Below are 18998 nucleotides of genomic sequence, written 5' to 3'. Positions count from 1 at the left end.
GTAGGGAGGGGGGCAGGTTTCTGTCTCCTCCCCTTCCCTGCCACTTTTCTTTTTTCTGGTGGAGTCTGTCCCACTGAATATTTGGGGTTGGTGTTGGGGTTGCCTTCTCTATCATCCCCATATTTCTACTTGTCCCCCAGTCTTCACCCCTACTCTAACTTGACGCGTTTTTTTTTTTTTTTTTTTGTTTTTTTTTAGGTCCTCGCCACTGAAATCTTCGGAAACTAGGTGGCAGGGCTTGCCGGAGTACGTTTTGCGATCTCCCTCTATGCCTGACTTACCTCTTCTGGACGAAGTGTGGGCAACGGAGGGTCCCACTAGGAGCCCAATCGCTAAAAGATCAGAGGAAAAACACAACACTAACATACACTTCATATTTTTTGAAAACCTCTGGAGTTTACAGAGTTCTGTGTTAAAAGAGTACACAGTGCGGAGATGGGGGAAACCCCTGGGGCCGTTAGACATGAATGCTTTACACTTTACTTCATCATGCCCTTCCCTTTCTCCATTTCCCGGGCTTTGCATCGAAACTTACAAGGACTACCTTTGCCGTCACTATATAGGCTGCGCGGTCGGTGACGTCACTCATTGGTGCTGTGGGAGAAGCCCATTCGCGATACGTCCAAATGTTTTGGCTCATAATATATGATGATATAAGTGGAATTTTAATTCCTCATTTTTTTATTAAAGTAAAAAGAGATTGCCTAATGTATGTTTTAAATCGAGTTTCCACACAGTAACAGAAACTACAATAAAATCTTAATTTTGGGGTGAGTTACGTTCCTGAAGATGTCCTGAGACGACTAGGACATCTTCAGGAACCTATGGGAAAATTAGGTTAGGTTCTCAACTTGAGAGATATTTTGGATAAAATATATTTAAGTATTAATTAAACAGCCATTAATTTTGGCTAGTGCACACTAAATAGATATATTAACTTGCCAAATTATAATGTATCCATTTTAATACCAATAAAAATATCATGAGATCAATGCAGAAATTTCATCTTAAATTATAAGTGAAATATCGGCCACCTTTAGCTTTATGATATAGGTCGATATCCAGACCCCGTGTATTTAATTAAAATAGTTCATGCGGGGGAAAAGGTTACAGGTCCCTGAACTAGGGTCAGTAGCCTTTTTCTCCGTTTTAAATGGTAATGCATAATGATTCGCAGTTTCAAGTAACTTTTCTACAACGGTCTTCAGCTTTGGATGAATCTATACGAGAGTGTTTGTCATAACTTCTAAAGAAATGTTTTATTTCTCTTGGAAAGCAAGATTAGTTTCGCACGAGTGAATGAGGAAAAGATTTAAAGTCATCGGTTTATTTGCGGTTCATTGAAGAATCAGTCATTGGGATGACTAATTGTCAGCTGTGTAGCTCCGAGTAACAGTCCTTTATATTACTCTTTGGCTTTTGTCCAATAATAGAGCATCATTTTCTATCTTTGGACGTAAATTATTTTTAAGGAACGTCATAGTTTCGCATCCATCACTGAAAATTGCGAAAGTGGCACATCTACATCTGGTGAACAATGAGTGTGAAACAGGCCCACGGAATCGAGTCCAGAAATGGTGATAAATGTGGGCAGTCAGGCTATTTTTAATAGGAACCGTCTAGCTTTTGGACATCCTAAATCCCTTCGTGGAACGATCACTTGCTTTTATGGATGGAGGCCATTGCGGTTAAATGAAAATTATCATATTTCCCACATAAAAATCCCGAAGCTTTCAGACTTCGCTTCAAAATGCTGCTTGATGGTACGATGCTAATTTATTTTCGATTATCAATTATTTATTTCATTCATTTATTTTTAATTATCAAATCCAAATTACTGAATACTGTGTAATCAGTGATTTTTGATTTGATCAGCAGCAATAAAATTAAGAAAATGGCTACACATTTAAAAAAAAAAATATATATATATATATATTTATTTAAAAGATACTTATGTGGGTCTTTGGAAGTAGCCTTAGCTGCTCGTAAAGAATTTTTAATTTTTTTTTTTTTATTATTAATGAAAAGCCCAAACACGAAACATATTAGAACCCATAGTGCTTAGTATCTTGGATGGGCTAGGAAGACAGATAATATTGACTTTTCGAGTTCATTTATTGACATTAGCCGATGCACCTAAAACCGTACAACATCCAACCTGAGTAAGAGAAAGAATGCCATCAGCATTGAGCTTGCTCAATCCAATCAAAGCCTTAAACTCTTCGATCACATCATCTCACAGGTGCCTAGTCTCCACACGCTGCGATTTGCAGCACTGAAGCCCGTCTTCCTAAGACCACCCTTTTGTTCCCTTCGTCAATCTCGTTGCCCTTCTCTGCACCCGTTCCGGCAGATATAATCCTTCCTTAAATGTGGCCTCTGGACCTTAATACAGTACCCAAGATGCGTTCTAACCATTGCCCAGTACAATGGGATACTCACCTCCCTGCTAGCAAAGGTCTTGTATGTGATGGACAAAATTTCATGAACTGTTCTGGCAGCCTGTCTGTACTGCTCAGATAATTTAATATCTGATTGCACAATTATCCTCAAGTCTTTTTCATTTTCCGCTAACCTGGGCGTAGTATCACACAGTTGATATGTCACTCTGGTGTTACTGCTACCCATATGTAGTTACATTTGTCAATATTTCAACTGCCATTTCTCCGCTCATCTGGCTAAAGTTTTAAGGTCTTGTTGCAGTAGCTTATTTTGATTACTATCGTTAACCATCCTTCGTGTCATTTGCAACTTAGACATTAAGTCTCATATACCTTCATCAATATCATTAATACATATAGAAAATAGCAATGGGTCCAGCACTGAACCCTGAGAGACTCCTCTAATAAGATTAGTCCAGCAGGGCAATGTCGATTAATAATCAGCATGTGTTTTCTCCCACTGAAACATCCCTTTTTATCCAGAGCAGAAACTTGCTCTTAATACCACATTGCTTCATTCTGTATAGCAGTCTTTTATGTACAATAGTATCAAAAGCTTTCCTAAAATCCAAGTATATATATATATATATGATATCAAAATTATTTTCCTTTCTTACTGCATCATAGTATCTAATCAGATTAGTCAGAAAAGATCATCTCTTAACAAGTCCATGCTGTGACTGCTGTACAAACTGGGGATACATTGGCATTTATCCAGTCTATAGGAACTTCCCCTGAATCCAAAAATGCTCTCATAATTATGGCTAAGGGTTTGGTTATCTTATTTGCTGCCTCACTTGATATAATTGGATAGATCCCATTTACCTCAGGCGCCGTTTTATATTTAGCTCCAATATTTTCTCCTCCACTTTCCTGTGAGTTATAACAAAACCATTTAGCTCTCTGTTAGAGTTTGATAAACTTTGTTAAACAGATTTGTAGGTTACAGTCGCACGTTTTAAACTAAATTTAATATTCACTCCTTGTTCCACCGCTGAACGCAGTAAAAACGCCTTTAATAACACAAGAGACCTAATACGAATACGTGCGAACAACTTATGATCTTTGACATGCGAACAATAGACTCAATCCTGGAACTTAATTGTAAACCCTTCTAAAATGTGTGATCTGCACCTCCGTATTACTGTACTTTTCAAAATAACGATTGAACTACTGACAATAAAGGAATCGCTTATCTTAATCTGATCTGATCCTTTCTACAAGGGAACTGATTCGGTCCGGGTCTAGTTTTAATTTCTATACAGATTTTTGGTAAGATCCATGTGGCAGTCCATATTGGTTAAATAGTTCCGGAGTGATATCCATCTTTGAAACTGCCCATTTCTGATATCTTGCGAACGACATGGAACTAAAACATATGGTCATCTTTTACTCTGAGTTTCATAAAATCGTTTTGAAGGTTTGAAATTACATATTTCTAAGGTACATCTCTTCTGACGAATTTTTAACAAAATGCCTTTATAGCTTTAGCAAGAGATCGGTAGAAAAATAATTTCTTGAATTACTGTGTGTTGTTCATATTCACTCAGCAAGACGTTATACCATCTGTCGTTCAAGCTTTAAATTACATTTCCCTTTTTTCCAACATATTCTACACATGAGGTGTAAAATGCAATAAATAAAACTTTGGGTTTCATAACTTTCGAATTACATTTAATAGATATATATCTACGCAAAGATTGTCAACCGAGAATACTGGGATCATTCCATTTGTAAACGAACATTTCTGAGTTCTTCAAGCAGAGCGAGTTCCAATGAATTCGCCACAGGTTTCTGCAATGGATATTGTTCGTAGAATTTTATTACCCAATGCTTTATACAAAGGTTAATTTATAAATTTCGTAAACGAGTAGAGAGTGTCTCGTGCCAAATAACCAGTAGCTCTTATAGAGACACAGGCTTCGTTAATTAAAATGACATCCTTTTACTCTATTCTCAGGCTCCCTCCGCGAACAAGACAGCGAAGATAGATTATTATTGTGCAGTGGGAATGGCAGTTTGAAGCTTTCATTAGCAGCAGGACATTCCTTACCTATTTGGTTGTCTTGGGAATCTCAAAGGACGTTTCACTTTATGCCTGTGTGTATTAAGCGAGACGGAGTTCAAAGAAACCCACATTATTTGGTGTCACGGCGTATAATTCGGCAGTGGATTTAGTGAAGTCCTTAATTGGCGAAATTCCTCGCATTTCTGACATCTAAACAACCTTCATTGGCATAAGCAATAATAAATATCTTTTTTATTTCCCGTTGCGAAACCTCTCCTCGAGTCAATTTGATCGTCTTCAAAGTGTTCTGTTCCATAAAAATTCGCTTTATAAATAGCTAAGTAAACATTTTTCGTGCAATAGCTTTTAAAATTGAAGCGAATTGACTCTCTGAAGTTTGATAAAAATGTACCATAACAGCGGAAAGACAAATAGTGATATGCCAGGATGTTTGGCTCTTTGGATATTTCTGTTCTTAATGGAATTTCCATTAAACATGATTTTTAAAAAACATGTATTTTCTGTCTAATAATCATTAAAGGATTAAAATTAAGTGCGGGCTACAAATATCGATCAAACACCATAGCCGAAACAAATTATCAGGTTTATACCAGTTTTGTGACTAAACAAAAATACGAGGAACTTTTAGAAAGTAGTGGCGACACTGCCGTGTGCCCTTCTCGGGATCAGGAATCGCTCCTTTCCTTTTATATATATATAAAAGAAGGAGTAGTTGTATAGCAGCAACAGTTTCATTATGATCATCATTCTTCATTAAAGGCTGAAGTCGTCCTAGGGAAAACGCAAAGGAATGCTTCTGCATTTTTCAGAAAACATATGGACATAATGTACTTTTCAACCCTACTGCGGATAATGACTTTTCGAAATGGACTAAAAAGGACAAGATGAAACCCATGTGATAGACGTTCACCCATTGATGAACAGAAGGTGCGGTTCATTGCTTCGTTTAGGGACGCTGACAGTTCATGGACAGTATGCGAACTGGCTGTTCAGTTTGGTTGTATTCCAGCAACAGCATCGCCCACAGCTGCCAGCAGATAAAGGCCGCATCCGAGCTCTAGTTATCAGAAACAGTAACATGAACACAGATCTTTCCATGTTTGGAAGGAAAATGAAACAGATAGGATATCATATGCCTTTTTGGCCGCCTGTTTACATAGTATGGTAACTTTAGGTGCGATTTCACCTTAATTGCTAAGTCTTTTTCTTCCTGAACTGCATTTAAATCATGTAAAAATCATTGTGAAGAAGAATGATCTGGTTCTGTTTGTTGGTCACTCTTCAAATTTTATAATGTTCCAAATAATGCACCTCGCCATTGCCATTAAATAAGATTAAACGCAGAAATGAACCACGAGGAACTCCAGTCACTACATTGCTCCGTTCTGAGAATTTCCATTCCTCTGTCTTCTATCTCTTAGCCACCTCGATCCAAAAAAGGATCTTACCAGTAATCCTAATTTGCTACAGTTTATGTAATAGGGTTTCATGGGTAATCGTATTAAAAGCTTTGCTGAAGTCAAAGTAAACAATGTCAAAGTTGTTTCTTGTCTCGAAATGTTTTATGACTTCAAAAGAATAATTAATTAGACTGGTCAAGTAAGACTTCCCCTTCACAAATTCATGCTTACATTAAAGATACTATTCCTATGGTCCTCTATCCTTAACCACAGACTCCATGATCTCTCCCTTCCTGTGAAAGACTAGAATCGCTTGAGAATGAGATACACGATTCCAATAAGCGAACCAATAAGTCCGATAACAATATTGGCAGTGTTGAGTCAAAGGTTATGGACGATAGACGACATACAATGGATAAACTTGCAGCATTGTTAGGCACAGGTGTGGCCTTTGTGCACCAAATTTGTACGAAGACAATGAATTGAGCAAAGTTTCAGACAGATGGGTAAAAAAGGGGGTAAAGCAGCAGCCATTATCAATCCATTGCAGGATGGAAGCCTCCTCAAAAATTCATGTTGAGGGAAATGGACCATAATTAGTCACGCTCGTCCAGTGCGGATTGACAGATCGACCGTATATAGCAAGCAAAGGCTTCAATCCCGGTCTGTTCAAAGAATATGTGCTTCTGCACTTCCGCTAGTGACTACTCCGCTATGTAGGTGGGTGCTTAAGCACAAAGGACAAGCCTTTCAACATATTTAACAGATGCTATGAATATGTGAAACGTTTTGTGAACTCTGTTGAAAATTGTCGCAAATTTCTTTCCTTTAACGTGTATTTTTTGTTGAATAAATTAGTAGACCTTATAAAATGAACATGCCTCACATCACTTGAGGTACCCAGTTAATAATGGATATTAATTCTTTCTTAAATTTTTCAAACTATCCATCTCTACAACACCATATGGGAGGATTTTCGAACAATCAACCAACCTCTGGCTGAAGCAAAATTTACGTTCAACTTGAATCTTCTTCAATTTGAAATTTTGGTTCCCCGTGTATGCAGTCTGAGCGAGAGCTTCAATTTTTGGTCGCAAACAAAATTCCTGTTATCTTCAGTTTTAAAAAGTCTTTAATATTCAACGTTTAATAAAAATCCCTTCGGAAATAAAATATTTCCAGTCACTACTCTGACACATTTTAAGATTAATTTTATTAATGAAAACCAGAAATAGCTACATGGGTTTATGCCATTAATATTTCCATTAACTCTAGAGACCACGAGAGAAAATGTTCCTACCATTATGTATGCCTCTGGGAAATAAATAAAAAATAAACACAGCTTGTTTTCTTACCTTTAACACGGTAAACTTCTTTAGATCCTATTCCGTGAGGTATTTTCGTAAACTTTATGCATAAAATGAAATAGTTTTACAACCTCATTTTGGGACTAACACTTATTTAATAGAAGCATTCCTCTTTGCACTGCGACCAACCGCATGATACCAGATATGCCCTTAATGTACGTAAACAGCTCTTAAATTCAATTCAGCTTAAACACACCACAAAGCAGCAACCACAATATCATTACATAGCCTTTACGACTACGAAAAAGATTTATGTTTCTCGGTGGTTACATGAATGCCGAGGTGTGCTATAAGCAGCGTCTTGGGATCCCAGCTGGAGTATTTTGAACTGCGTTATAAACTATGGTAAAAAGAAAACACCAACAAAGGGTGTGTCTGCAGGGAAGGGCGATTTGAATAATTGAATTTGAAGGAAAAATAGTGATTTAAAAGAGTATAACGAAATCATTTTGAAATAATGCTTTTAAATAGCAAATGGAATTTTGGCATTTTTGATAAAAGGAGATTGCATATGTTTCAAATAAACTTCATTTATTTTATAAATAGTCTTTTCCCGTGTCAACTAAAAAAAAAAAAAAAAAAAAAAAAAACAGTATGCCGAGACTACGTTAAACTGACTGCACCTTTCTATGCAATGAGAGATGCATTCAGTTTAAGTTATAATTTTTTTTTAAATATTACACGTCAAATAGTAGTAGTAGTGGCAAATGGTACAAGAAAGCAAGCTTATATAGCATCAGCCAAAAAAAAAAAAAATAAAATAAAATAAATAAATGAAAAACCTACACAGTTCACCAAGCCGTACCCTCCAAGAATTTATCTAGTTCTCCCTCGAATTTATTCAACCCCTCCACAGCAAAAGATGGAAGCCTGTTCCAACAATAAACCACCTGCTGGATGAAGGCAAACTTCCGTAAATCTTTCCTGCAGCCAGCCTTCCTGATCCAGCCTTCATGAGGGGGCATAAACCTTGAGTTTATTCCCCCTCATGCGTGTAGTCGCAGCAAGTGGAAGAATGCTATTAACATTCAGCTTACTGAATCCCCATTCAAAAGGCTTTAAACACCTCAATCAGATCTCCCTGAAGGTGCCTAGTCTCTAGATGCTGCATTTTGCAAAACTGAAGCCTTTCTAGATAAGAGCACCCTTTTGTTCTCTTCACCAGTCTGGTTGAATTCCTCCTGCACCCGCTCCAACAAATCTATCTCCTTTCTAAAGTGAGGCCTCCAAACAGAAGATACAGTACTACAGATGTAGACTAACCATGGCCTTAAACAAAAGGGTAATCAATCCCCGTTAGCAAAGTTTCTGTATATCATTAACAAAACCCCATCAGTTGTCCTGGCAGCATGTCTGCACTGCTCATAGAGTTTCATGACTGCACTGCTCATAGAATTTGATGACTGCACTGCACAATTACTCCCAGGTCCCACTGCACATTTACCTCAGGTCTTTTTCATTATCCACTACTCTGAGTACAGTACCACACAGTTGATAAATTACTCTGGGTTTACTTCTAACCATGTTCAGTACCTTACATTTCTCAATGTTAAACTTCAGCTGCCATTTCTCGGCCCATCGATCCAATTTTTCGTAGAGCTAGTTGCAAGTAGCTCACCCTGATGACTGTTGTCAACCACCCTGCCAACCTTTGTATCATCTGCAAACATAGACATTAAGCCAGATATACCTTCATCAATATCATTGATAAATACTGAAAATATGGGTCAAGCACAGAACCCTGGGGAACTCCACTAATAACATTAGTCCACGTAGAGCAGTATCCATTGATAACCACTCTCTGCCTTAGCCTTTTAAAATTAGGGAATTAGTAAAATAGGAAAAACAGAAATAATTACTTATCTCATATTGGTACCTGCTATATAATATAAACCCTTCTGGAATATCAGAAGACTGAGTTGAACGAAATTTTTTCTTCAACAGCGTGTGCAAATCACTTAAATAAATTATCTTCCAAAGTGCCCAAGGCTGAGAATTTGGTAAAGTTCAAAACCGAATTAGATGGTAATTTTGGCGATGTGGAAGCATGGACGATTGGAATTTTACAATTTTAAATCAAAAACGTATACCCTATGTCAGAACACACCGATACTTGGATTGGTAAGGCTACATGTGTCGCCCATTTCCACGCGCTTAGACTGTTTTATACAGTGTAATAATTTCGGCTATTATTTTAAATTGCACGGTTAATAAAGTGCTGTGATCATACTTCTCTTATCAGAAGGGGGGGGGGGGTCAGTTCCCCCAAGATTCGTATAATAATGTTAGAATAATATCCAGAAAAGTGCATTAACCAGAAATTCAGGTTATAAAGCATTTTACAGAGTTTACAATTTAAATTAATGCGGTATGTATAGCCGAAATTATAATAGAAAAAAAAATATAAAATAAAAATAATTACTTATAAGTGATGCACCCCAAACAGTTATATTTTTCCTTTAGACAAAAAGAAAGCCACTTTCTAGCACTTCTATTAAGAACTTTATAGCCATTACTGCTTTATCGTTGAAATATCACAATCTTATTTCCACTTTAGAAACTTCTTATGAGAAATAAAACTCTTATGGCACTCCTACCTAGTAAACTAGCAATACGTTTCGTAGATAACAAGAAAATTTATATACTTACGCCTCTTTCACTTGTCTCCTCCCCTCCTGTCTCGCCTTATTCCCGAGTTCGCTATAAATAGAAGGCTTAAGAAAGATTAATACGATATTAATCCCTTTTGTCATCCAGCTAGCTGCATGGAGATAAGTGCATTATCCACGTTCCGCTTCTGACAGTTATGGCCTTCTACTTCGCTGGCCTTAGATGCTGGGCTAACACTAAGAAACTGGATGAGCTGCGTAGTAATGTTTCTTTTTGATAAGCAAAGAACTGTATTGCAAACGTGATGAACACGCCGATATCAATTATAATTTAGATATTCCAACGTTGCCCTGTCGTTGATAAAAAGCGTAAAGGATTTACTTCCCTTACTACAGACATAAACAGTCTCTTTTACCCCTTGCATTTCTGACAGCAGTGTATAATATTAGACAAACAGTAGTCGTAAACTTCTGCTCGAAAGCATACCATAATTCTGTTATCCATCGCTTAAGACAAAAGGAAAACCATTAATGTCCATTTTTCTCACTCGCTTGATGATTAAGGTCCGTTTCGCGTTCTGTCGATGATGGCGAAATTCCCATTTTCTGTATGGGCATTCTACCAGTTTTTTTTTTTTTTTTCAGCTTTGTTAACATCTTTGAACACGATGCCAGGTATCTGGTGAATAAGATTGATGCTCGGTGCCTCTCTCATTCCATATTTCTTATCACTCATAAATTGGCTGTTTCTTCGAATCCTCAACTATGCTTTCTGTAACAATAAAGCTCCAGATAGGCTCTGGAGACAGTGGAGCGATGATAAGTCGCCAATGTTTTTCCACGAAGCCAGAATTCAACACTTCCTTTGTGCACTTAAACTGCCACTGGCAACTACCTAACACTTTTTAAATATATCATAACTTGCATATTACTTCCACATAAGTACACTAAAAGGACAGAATTCATGGGATACCTGATTCCTGGGCAAGGAGACACTGTCACCTCTTTCGCTAGTGGACGAACCCACCGCTTGGCAGGTATATAGGTACACTGCATTCGCGTAGACAGTAATTCGATGTCAGTATGGATAAACGTCGTGAGTTAACGACTTTGAAATATGGATGATAGTGAGTACCCTAGGCATGGGTTACTCTGTAGCGAAGTTGATACAGAAATTGCCCTATTCCCGTTTGACAGTATCAAGAGTGTATCGGGAATATGCCATTTCCGGAATAACATCTCATCATGAACAGCGCTGTGGGCGGAGAAAGGTGGTGGATGAACATGGCCGTCGACTCCTGTCTCACATTGTTTCAGCCAACTGGAGAGCGACAGTGGCACAAATCACCGCCGATCGACTTTAACGAGGGAGATTCCAGTAAGGTTTCCATCAAGACAATCAGGCGATCATTAACCGCAATAGGTTATGGGAGCCATCGACCCACCAGAGTCCAATTGCTAACATCAAGACACAGGACTACACGCCTCAACTGGGCGAAAGAACATCGGCATTGGACCTTGGATGATTGGAGACGGGTCTCCAGGTCCGATGAGTCCCGTTTCCAGTTATTTCGACAGGACGGGAGGGTGCGTATCTGGCGGGGACCACACGAAGCTATGCACTCGTCATGTTAACAAGAAACTGTTCAGGCAGGTAATGGTCTGGGGCGTGTTCAACTGGCACACATTGGGCCCTCCGATACGTCTACAGTCATCTCTGAACGGTACAGGTTACGTGTACATCCTTGCAGACCAACTGCATCCCTTCATGGTCATCCTGCACCCACAGGGTAATGGACTCTCTCTTTCAATAGGACAATGCGCCTCTCCACAGAGGCGTGGTGACTAGAACATGGTTCGAAGAGCATTCCGCAGATTTTACCACCATGAAATGGCCTCCCCGTTCAGCGGACATGAGCCTGTGGAGCATCTTTGGAAAGGTCCGTTCGAGCTTTGAATTCTCCACCCAGGAATGCGATGGAATTGTGCACAGCTGTGCAGCAAGCATGTATGTAAATAACTGTGGCACGCTTTCGTAAACTATTGGACTCAATGTCTCGCCGTGTGACTGCCCTTATCCGGGCGAAAGATGTGCCTACCCGTTACTACGTAGGTATCCCATGATTTCTGTCCACTCGATGTATATTGAACTCGGCGTGACATGTTTCGCCTCTCTTTCCTACGAGGAACTTTATGGGATATTTCGGGGAACTTTTTAAGTGCCTCAGAAGCACACACTCACATCTGCCCCCCCCCCCCCGGATAAGAAACAGAAAATGTCCCGGTCTAGACATGATAGAACCAGACATACTTAAAAAAGTAATAGAATATACACCGCAACTTCTATTGACCCTGTTCAGCCTAGAGGTAAGGAAATTCCCAACAAAATGGAAAACGGCCAACATCAAACTTATCATCAAGAGTCCGACTAAGAAATCAGAGTGCCCCAAATCCTTCAGGCCTATCGCACTTCTTTCAGTAGTTAGCAAATTGTTTGAAAAGCTACTGCACAAACGAATTCTCCAACACTGCGAAGCAGCTGGCCTCCTAGCTGGGAATCAGTTTGGATTTAAACCGGGATCCTCCACAACAGAAGCTCTCAGAAACCTAATTAACAAGGTCAAAGAATGTGACAACAAATATTTCCTCGTAATATCGATTGACTTTGCCGGGGCGTTCGATTCCCTCTGGTGGCCGAGCGTCTTGGGCAGACTCAGGGAAGCTAAAGTACACATCAACCTCTATAAAGTCATAGAAACCTATCTCTCACACAAAGAAAAATTAAGATAAACACTCCATACAAAAAGACCGCAAGAACAGTACACAGAGGAGGATGTCCACAGGGGTCTGTATTGGGCCCACTCCTCTGGAACTTGGTATTTGAAGAGTTTTTGAGAATGTACCTAAGAGCGGTGGGAATGCAGGCCTTCGCAAGATGACCTGATTTTGACAGTGCAAGCAAACTCCAGAGCCCAATTGAAAATTCTAGCTAATCAGGCCCTACAGATATTCAACAGTGGGCCAAGAAGAATTTCTTAACAATGTCGCCGACAAAGATATCGTCGGCGCTGCTTAAAGGAACCCTGCAACTGAGACGACCACACAATAATCTTAGCCATACGAGCGTCTTTAAATGGTGCTTTAATCCTAAATCCATGTGGGGTAAGGTTATGATCCCTACAACGATATGCAAATCTTAAGTGCTGTTGTTGTTTAGGTGGATTTGTTGGTGTATTTGTCTAAACTTGTTGTGTGAGACGACCACCCCAGATTAAGATTGATGGGACAATTTTCAAGTTCCTCAGTCAACTAAAATATCTGGGTGTCATACTAGACAATAACTTATCCTTCCAACCACATCTCAAATTCCTAAGACAAAAGATCAGAAACTACTCTGCCATGGTAGCTAGGGTCACAAGGCGAGACTGTGGTCTCAAAAAGCGTACCCTAGCCTTATACTACAAGACAACTTTCCTCCCAATAATTACATACGCTTCAGCAATCTGGTACGACAAAACTGCCTTGGTAGTAAATAAGAAAACCCTGGATGCAATTAAACGCACCATCCTGCTCACTACCACCCGCGCCTGCAGAACGGTGAGTAACCCAGCGCTGCAAGTGACAGCAGCAGTACTTCCACTTGACCTTGAAATCTCAAGAACAGGACTCCTCTACTACTTATCTAAGGGAACAACCACCACTTTCCTTCAATTTACAATAGACCTAACAAACAACCATAAGGTAGAAAAGATCCGGCTTCAGTCTCATCTGCTGCAGGTGTGGCAGGACAGGTGGGCAGAAACATCCAAACGAGCAATCACCCATAAGTCCTTGCCGCAACTTGAAAAATCTATCCAAAATCGCCTACTTTGTTCTTTCCGGGTTGCAAACAACATACTTGCTAACTGGACACGGCCCTTTAACGCAAAGTTAATGGACTTCGCCCTTGTAGAGGACCCAGACTGTACATGTGGAGAGATCGAAACCTGCGAACACCTCATGTATGACTGTCCGCAATACGAGGATCTCAGGTGCATTCTAATCACGAGTATAAGATACCTCCCCAGAGGACAAGCGTTTCACCTACTGGATTTAGAGGAGGAATACAGAGCCCTGACCAACTTCGCTCAAGAACTCTTCTCAAGAAGAAGAACCCTAAATGCAATACTCCAAGAGTGAAAGACGACCAGCCAGCTAACAAATGAAAACATCCTTTCGGACACACCCCGGAATGATAATTATGTGGAAGATACTAACTGTAGACGGTGCACTTCCTACAATGATACGAACTAACACTGGAACCAAGAAATCCTGCCTATGTACCAACAAATATGAGACCTAAGTGAAACTGACAAATGTACTAACTGAAGACAGAGAACCAAAAACAAAGACATTCAACTTAGACGGGACACTGTCCCACGAGCAGCTCTACTACCGAACATGATCTTATGACTACACTACGACTGCTGCAGCCTCACTGCCATGTAGCTAAATGGCGATCTGTACCAGCTCCCTTGCCTGGTACCTTTTTTCCTCTCCCCGGTAGCGGGTGGAGGAGATGGTCTTCTTGTCTCCTCCGTCCCCTGCCACCCCATTTATACTTCGCCTGGTGAGGCATGGACATGCCTTACTGACCACCTGGGGTTGCCTTCCCTATCGACCCCATACGTCTGTCTTTCTCCCCCAGTCTTCAGTCTCTTCCCCTTATTCTGACTAATACGCCAGCGTAAACTCCACACAACTAATCACAATTAGCGATTTCTAAATTGAAAAGTGAACCACATTAAGCTCTCCTGGCTTTTTCTAAACTTAAGTGTTCCCCTTTTTTTTTTTTTTTTTTAGATCCTATCCACCGAAATCTCAGGAAATTAGGTGGCAGGACCTGCCAGAGTATATATAAGCTACTGGGTTCCTGATCTAGCTCCACAGGACGTAAGTGGGGCAACGTTGGGCCCCATCTGGGGTTCAGCGGCTAAACGACCAGAAGAACAACGGCACTCTACACTAAACGATCCAAGACCCACACACTTTTAAATCTCTGGCATTTACAGCGTACTGTAACACACCACAATGTAAACTACGCGGATATGGAGGAAACCTGTGGTGCCACTTGACCCTGAACACACTTACTCTTACACTTAAGCACATTGAGAGTGGAGACAAAATCAAATAATTCCCCCCTAGCAATTTAGAAAATGCATTTTTCTTTTAAATAGTTATGTCATATCACTGTTGTTTAGTTTACAATGCAGGAGTAAGGAGGACTTTTCTAATTCTAAATTAAATCTGTTTTCCCAAAATTTCTAAAAGAAAAATGTTTATCAATGTTCTGGAATCGTCTGGCAAGAGCATTAGCATTAGTAGTGGCATATGATGCAAGAAAGCAAGCTTATGCAGCATCAACCAAAAAAAAAAAAAAAAAAAAAAAAACGTTCCCATTTCACTCCTCCATTCATTCCAAGTACCTGTACAGCTCGGCCTTAATTTTTTTAAGCTATCAGCTTCCACAACAAAGGCTGAAAGTCTCTTCCACCAAACAACCACCCGCTGGCTAAAGGCAAACTTCCGCACATCTATCCTACTTCTCTCTTTTCTCAATTTGAATTTATGCCCTCTCAAATGATTATTCTGAGTAAGAGGAACAATTCCATCAGCATTGAGCATGCTCAAACCATTCAAGACTTTGTACACCTCTATCAGATCACCTAGCCGGTGCCTAGTCTCCAGACACTGTAATTTGCAAAATTTAAGTCTTTCTTCTTAAGAGCAACCCTTTGTTCCATTCACTAATCGTGTTGCCCTTCTCTGTACTCGTTGCAACAGCTCTACATCCGTCTTAAAATGAGGCTTCCAGACCTGTATACAGTACTCAAGGTGTGGCCTCACCATTGCCTTATATAAGGGGATAATCACCTCTTTATCTCTGCTAGAAAAATTCCTGAATATCATTGACAAGACACCATGAGCTGCGCTTGCAGCCCGTCTGCACTGCTCAGAAAACTTCATATCTGCCTGCACAAACACCCCCAGGTCCTTTTCGTTCTCTACCACTGTCACTGTAGTACCACAGAGTTGATACGTCACCCTGGGGTTGCTGTTTCCCATATGTAGTACTTTACATTTGTCAATGTTAAACTTCATTTGCCCATCTGCTCAAATTTTCTAGATCCTGTTGCAGCAGCCTACTGTCATTCGTATCCTTAACAACCCTGCCAACCTTTGTATCGTCTGCAAACTTGGACATTAAGCTTGATATACCATCATCAATATCATTGATAAATACAGAAAATAACAATGGACCCTACATTGAACCCTGAGGGACTCCAGTAATAACATTAGTCCACGATGAGCAGTGTCCATTGATTACCACTCTCTGTCTCCTCCCACTCAACTATCCCTTTATCCATAGTAGCAGTTTGCCTCTAATGCCACACTGCTCCAATTTGTGCAGCAGTTTTCCATGTGCAACAGTATCAAAAACCTTTCTAAGAATCAAATATATTATATCAAAGTTATTCCCTACATCCAGTTGCTTTGTGACCACATCATAGTATCCAAGCAAATTGGTCATGCAAGACTTTCCCTTAACAAAACCATGCTGTGTCCGAGCTATAACTGACGTCTCGTCTAGATGATCCTGCAGTGCTTCTTTAACCAGTGCCTCCATTAATTTCCCTGGAACAGAAATTAAACTAACAGGTCTATAATTACTTGTGTTGCCCTTTGATCCCCCTTTGTGAATTGGGGTCACATTTGCACATCTCCAGTCCATGGGTACCTCCCCTGAGTCCAAAGAAGCTCTCATAATTATGGCTAAGGTTTGCTTACTTCCTTTGCTGCCTCCTTTAATATAACTGAATAGATCCCGTCCACCCCTGGTGCCTTTTTTATGTTTATCTTCATCAATTTCTCCTCCACTTTTCCTCTCAGTTATTACAAAATCATCCAGCTCACTGACAGAATTTAATTCAACTCTGGCATTCCCCTCCCTGAATAACTCCTCTTGTGTGAATGTAGATGCAAAATACTCATTTAGTTTGTTATCCAGCTGAGCAGGATCATCAACAGTTCAACCATCAATATCCAGTGGACCAAACTTATTCATCCCTTTCCTTCTAGAGTTTACATAGGTAAAGAACTCTTTGTTGTTTTTCTTTATATCCTTTGCCAAGGATTTCCCATAATCTGCCTTTGCCTGCCTAATCTCCTTTGTGACTTGGTTACAGACCAGCTTATATCTATCATAGGCTTCCATGTCACCCATTGTGACATGGAAGCCTATGATATCTGACATATCTTCACCTGACATCCATTTAGACCTAAACCTTGAACAATATTTCTTAGTTGGTAAGTAAAGCCTAGTAGCTTCCAAGATTATTTCTTTGAATACTTCCCATTTTGAATTTGCTGTTGGTAACACCATCAGTTGGTCCCACCGTATATAATTTAAATACTGTATCAGACCACCGTAGCCACCTTTACGAAAGCAAAAACCCTTCCCTTTACCCCTGATGGTAGTTACATCTTTAAGTAAATCCCACTTCAGCACACTGTGATCACTTCCACCTAGTGGTTCATTTATCTGCAGATTCTTAATGCATGAAGAATCACTACTGATAATCAGATCAAAGTATTACTCCCTCTAGTTGCCTCCCGAACATGCTGATGTAGAAAACAATCATCCAATAAATCCACAAAAGCCTTGCTAGTGTGTAAGTGACCAACCCCCAAATTCCAGTCAATATCTGGGAAATTAAAATCCCCCATTATAAGACTCTCTGATTTACTGGCCCACTCTATTTCCCTGTACAGTTTCTTATTATACTCATCAGAGTCATTAGGCCTATAGCACACTCCTACTCTCAATTTTCATCTCCTAATGGTTATGTCACACCAAACTGACTCGACACTGCACTGTCCAGCGATGTCGACTGGCTTCACTTCCTTGGATTTTATGTGTTTCTTAACTAATAGCATAACCCCTCCTCCCTTGCTATCCTGTCTATCCTTTCTGTAGACGTTGTTCTCCCCAAATTCCAGTTCTGCATTCCTTATATCTGTGTCACACCACGTCTCTGATATATTCCAACGATATCTGCCTTTGATGATTTGAACAACACCTCAAATTCATCAAATTTATTTACCAAACTCCTATCATTGGTGTACACGCAACTATACCTACACCTGTTCCTATTCTCAGCTACCCTAACACAACCCATGTGTTTACTTGTACCGCAATGACTCCCAGCAGTCTCTGAAGTACCCTGTATCTTGTTTTCCAGGCTGCTGCTCATTCCAATAGAAGCAGTGCAAGAATCACTTTCACCTCTGCCAGTGGCTACTGTTAATCTATTAGTCCTTGTATCCCCCAAGCTAGCAGTTTTCCGGCCCACCTATCACTGCCTCTATAGCATCAGCAAATATTCTTGCACCCTATGTACAATGGGTGCGAGGCATCCGTATCCTACATATAGAAACAACTAGATAATGTCATGAAAATTGTGGCAAGGGGCCATAACACCAGTATTTGCACCCGGGCCTACTGTGCCCTAGGATGACCTTGCTTGTAGCACCTGCTGCTGACATTATTCGAAATAATTAAAGTCAAAAATACTTTAATATATAAATTAACTCAATGAAATAAAGGAAATGTTTATTAAACATGAAAATATACGATTTATAGCAGCATATGAAAATAATTATTTTGAATTGTAGCCTGTTTTTCTGGCTGTGCAGTTAATAATTCTGTTACTTTTATATTTGTAGGTAAACCCCGTCCAGCTGTGACGTGGTGGAGAGAATATTCCTTACTTGACGACTCGTACACGTTCGTAACCGGTGATAACTCTGTCAGGAATGAGCTTGAAATGGCTGAACTGCGAAGGCAAGATCTTCTGGCAGTGTTAACATGTCAAGCGTCCAACAACAACATCACAGTTCCAGCGTCCACATCGATAACACTTGACCTAAATTGTAAGTCCATTTTATGTAGCGCAAAGAAAGTCTAATTCCCACTTCTGAATCCTTGTTGTTAAGTAAATGTTGAAATTGTGTAGTGTGCAGGTTATAAAGCCGAAACTCTCTTTGGACCACAGCAACAGTCATTGGTTTTAAGTAATAACGTAGCATCTTGCTAGGGACCATCCATATAT

General features: G+C 39.8%; 1 protein-coding gene across 3 annotated transcripts in view; it reads left to right on the top strand.

Annotated features, from left to right (window-relative positions):
• LOC150080059 (protein turtle-like) overlaps positions 1–18998 on the top strand; it is an 886305-nt gene that overhangs the window by 778955 nt on the left and 88352 nt on the right. For all 3 annotated transcript variants that reach the window (XM_090381137.1, XM_090381139.1, XM_090381138.1), the window contains one exon: positions 18613–18819. In XM_090381137.1, the coding sequence (XP_090237263.1) occupies positions 18613–18819 (207 nt within the window). The remainder of the gene's footprint in view (positions 1–18612; positions 18820–18998) is intronic.

The sequence above is a fragment of the Mastigoproctus giganteus genome, chromosome 9 (genome assembly GCF_048544385.1).
Source record: "Mastigoproctus giganteus isolate SK-2022 chromosome 9, ASM4854438v1, whole genome shotgun sequence".
NCBI lineage: Eukaryota > Metazoa > Arthropoda > Arachnida > Uropygi > Thelyphonidae > Mastigoproctus > Mastigoproctus giganteus.
This window is presented reverse-complemented; position numbering and strand designations above follow the sequence as displayed.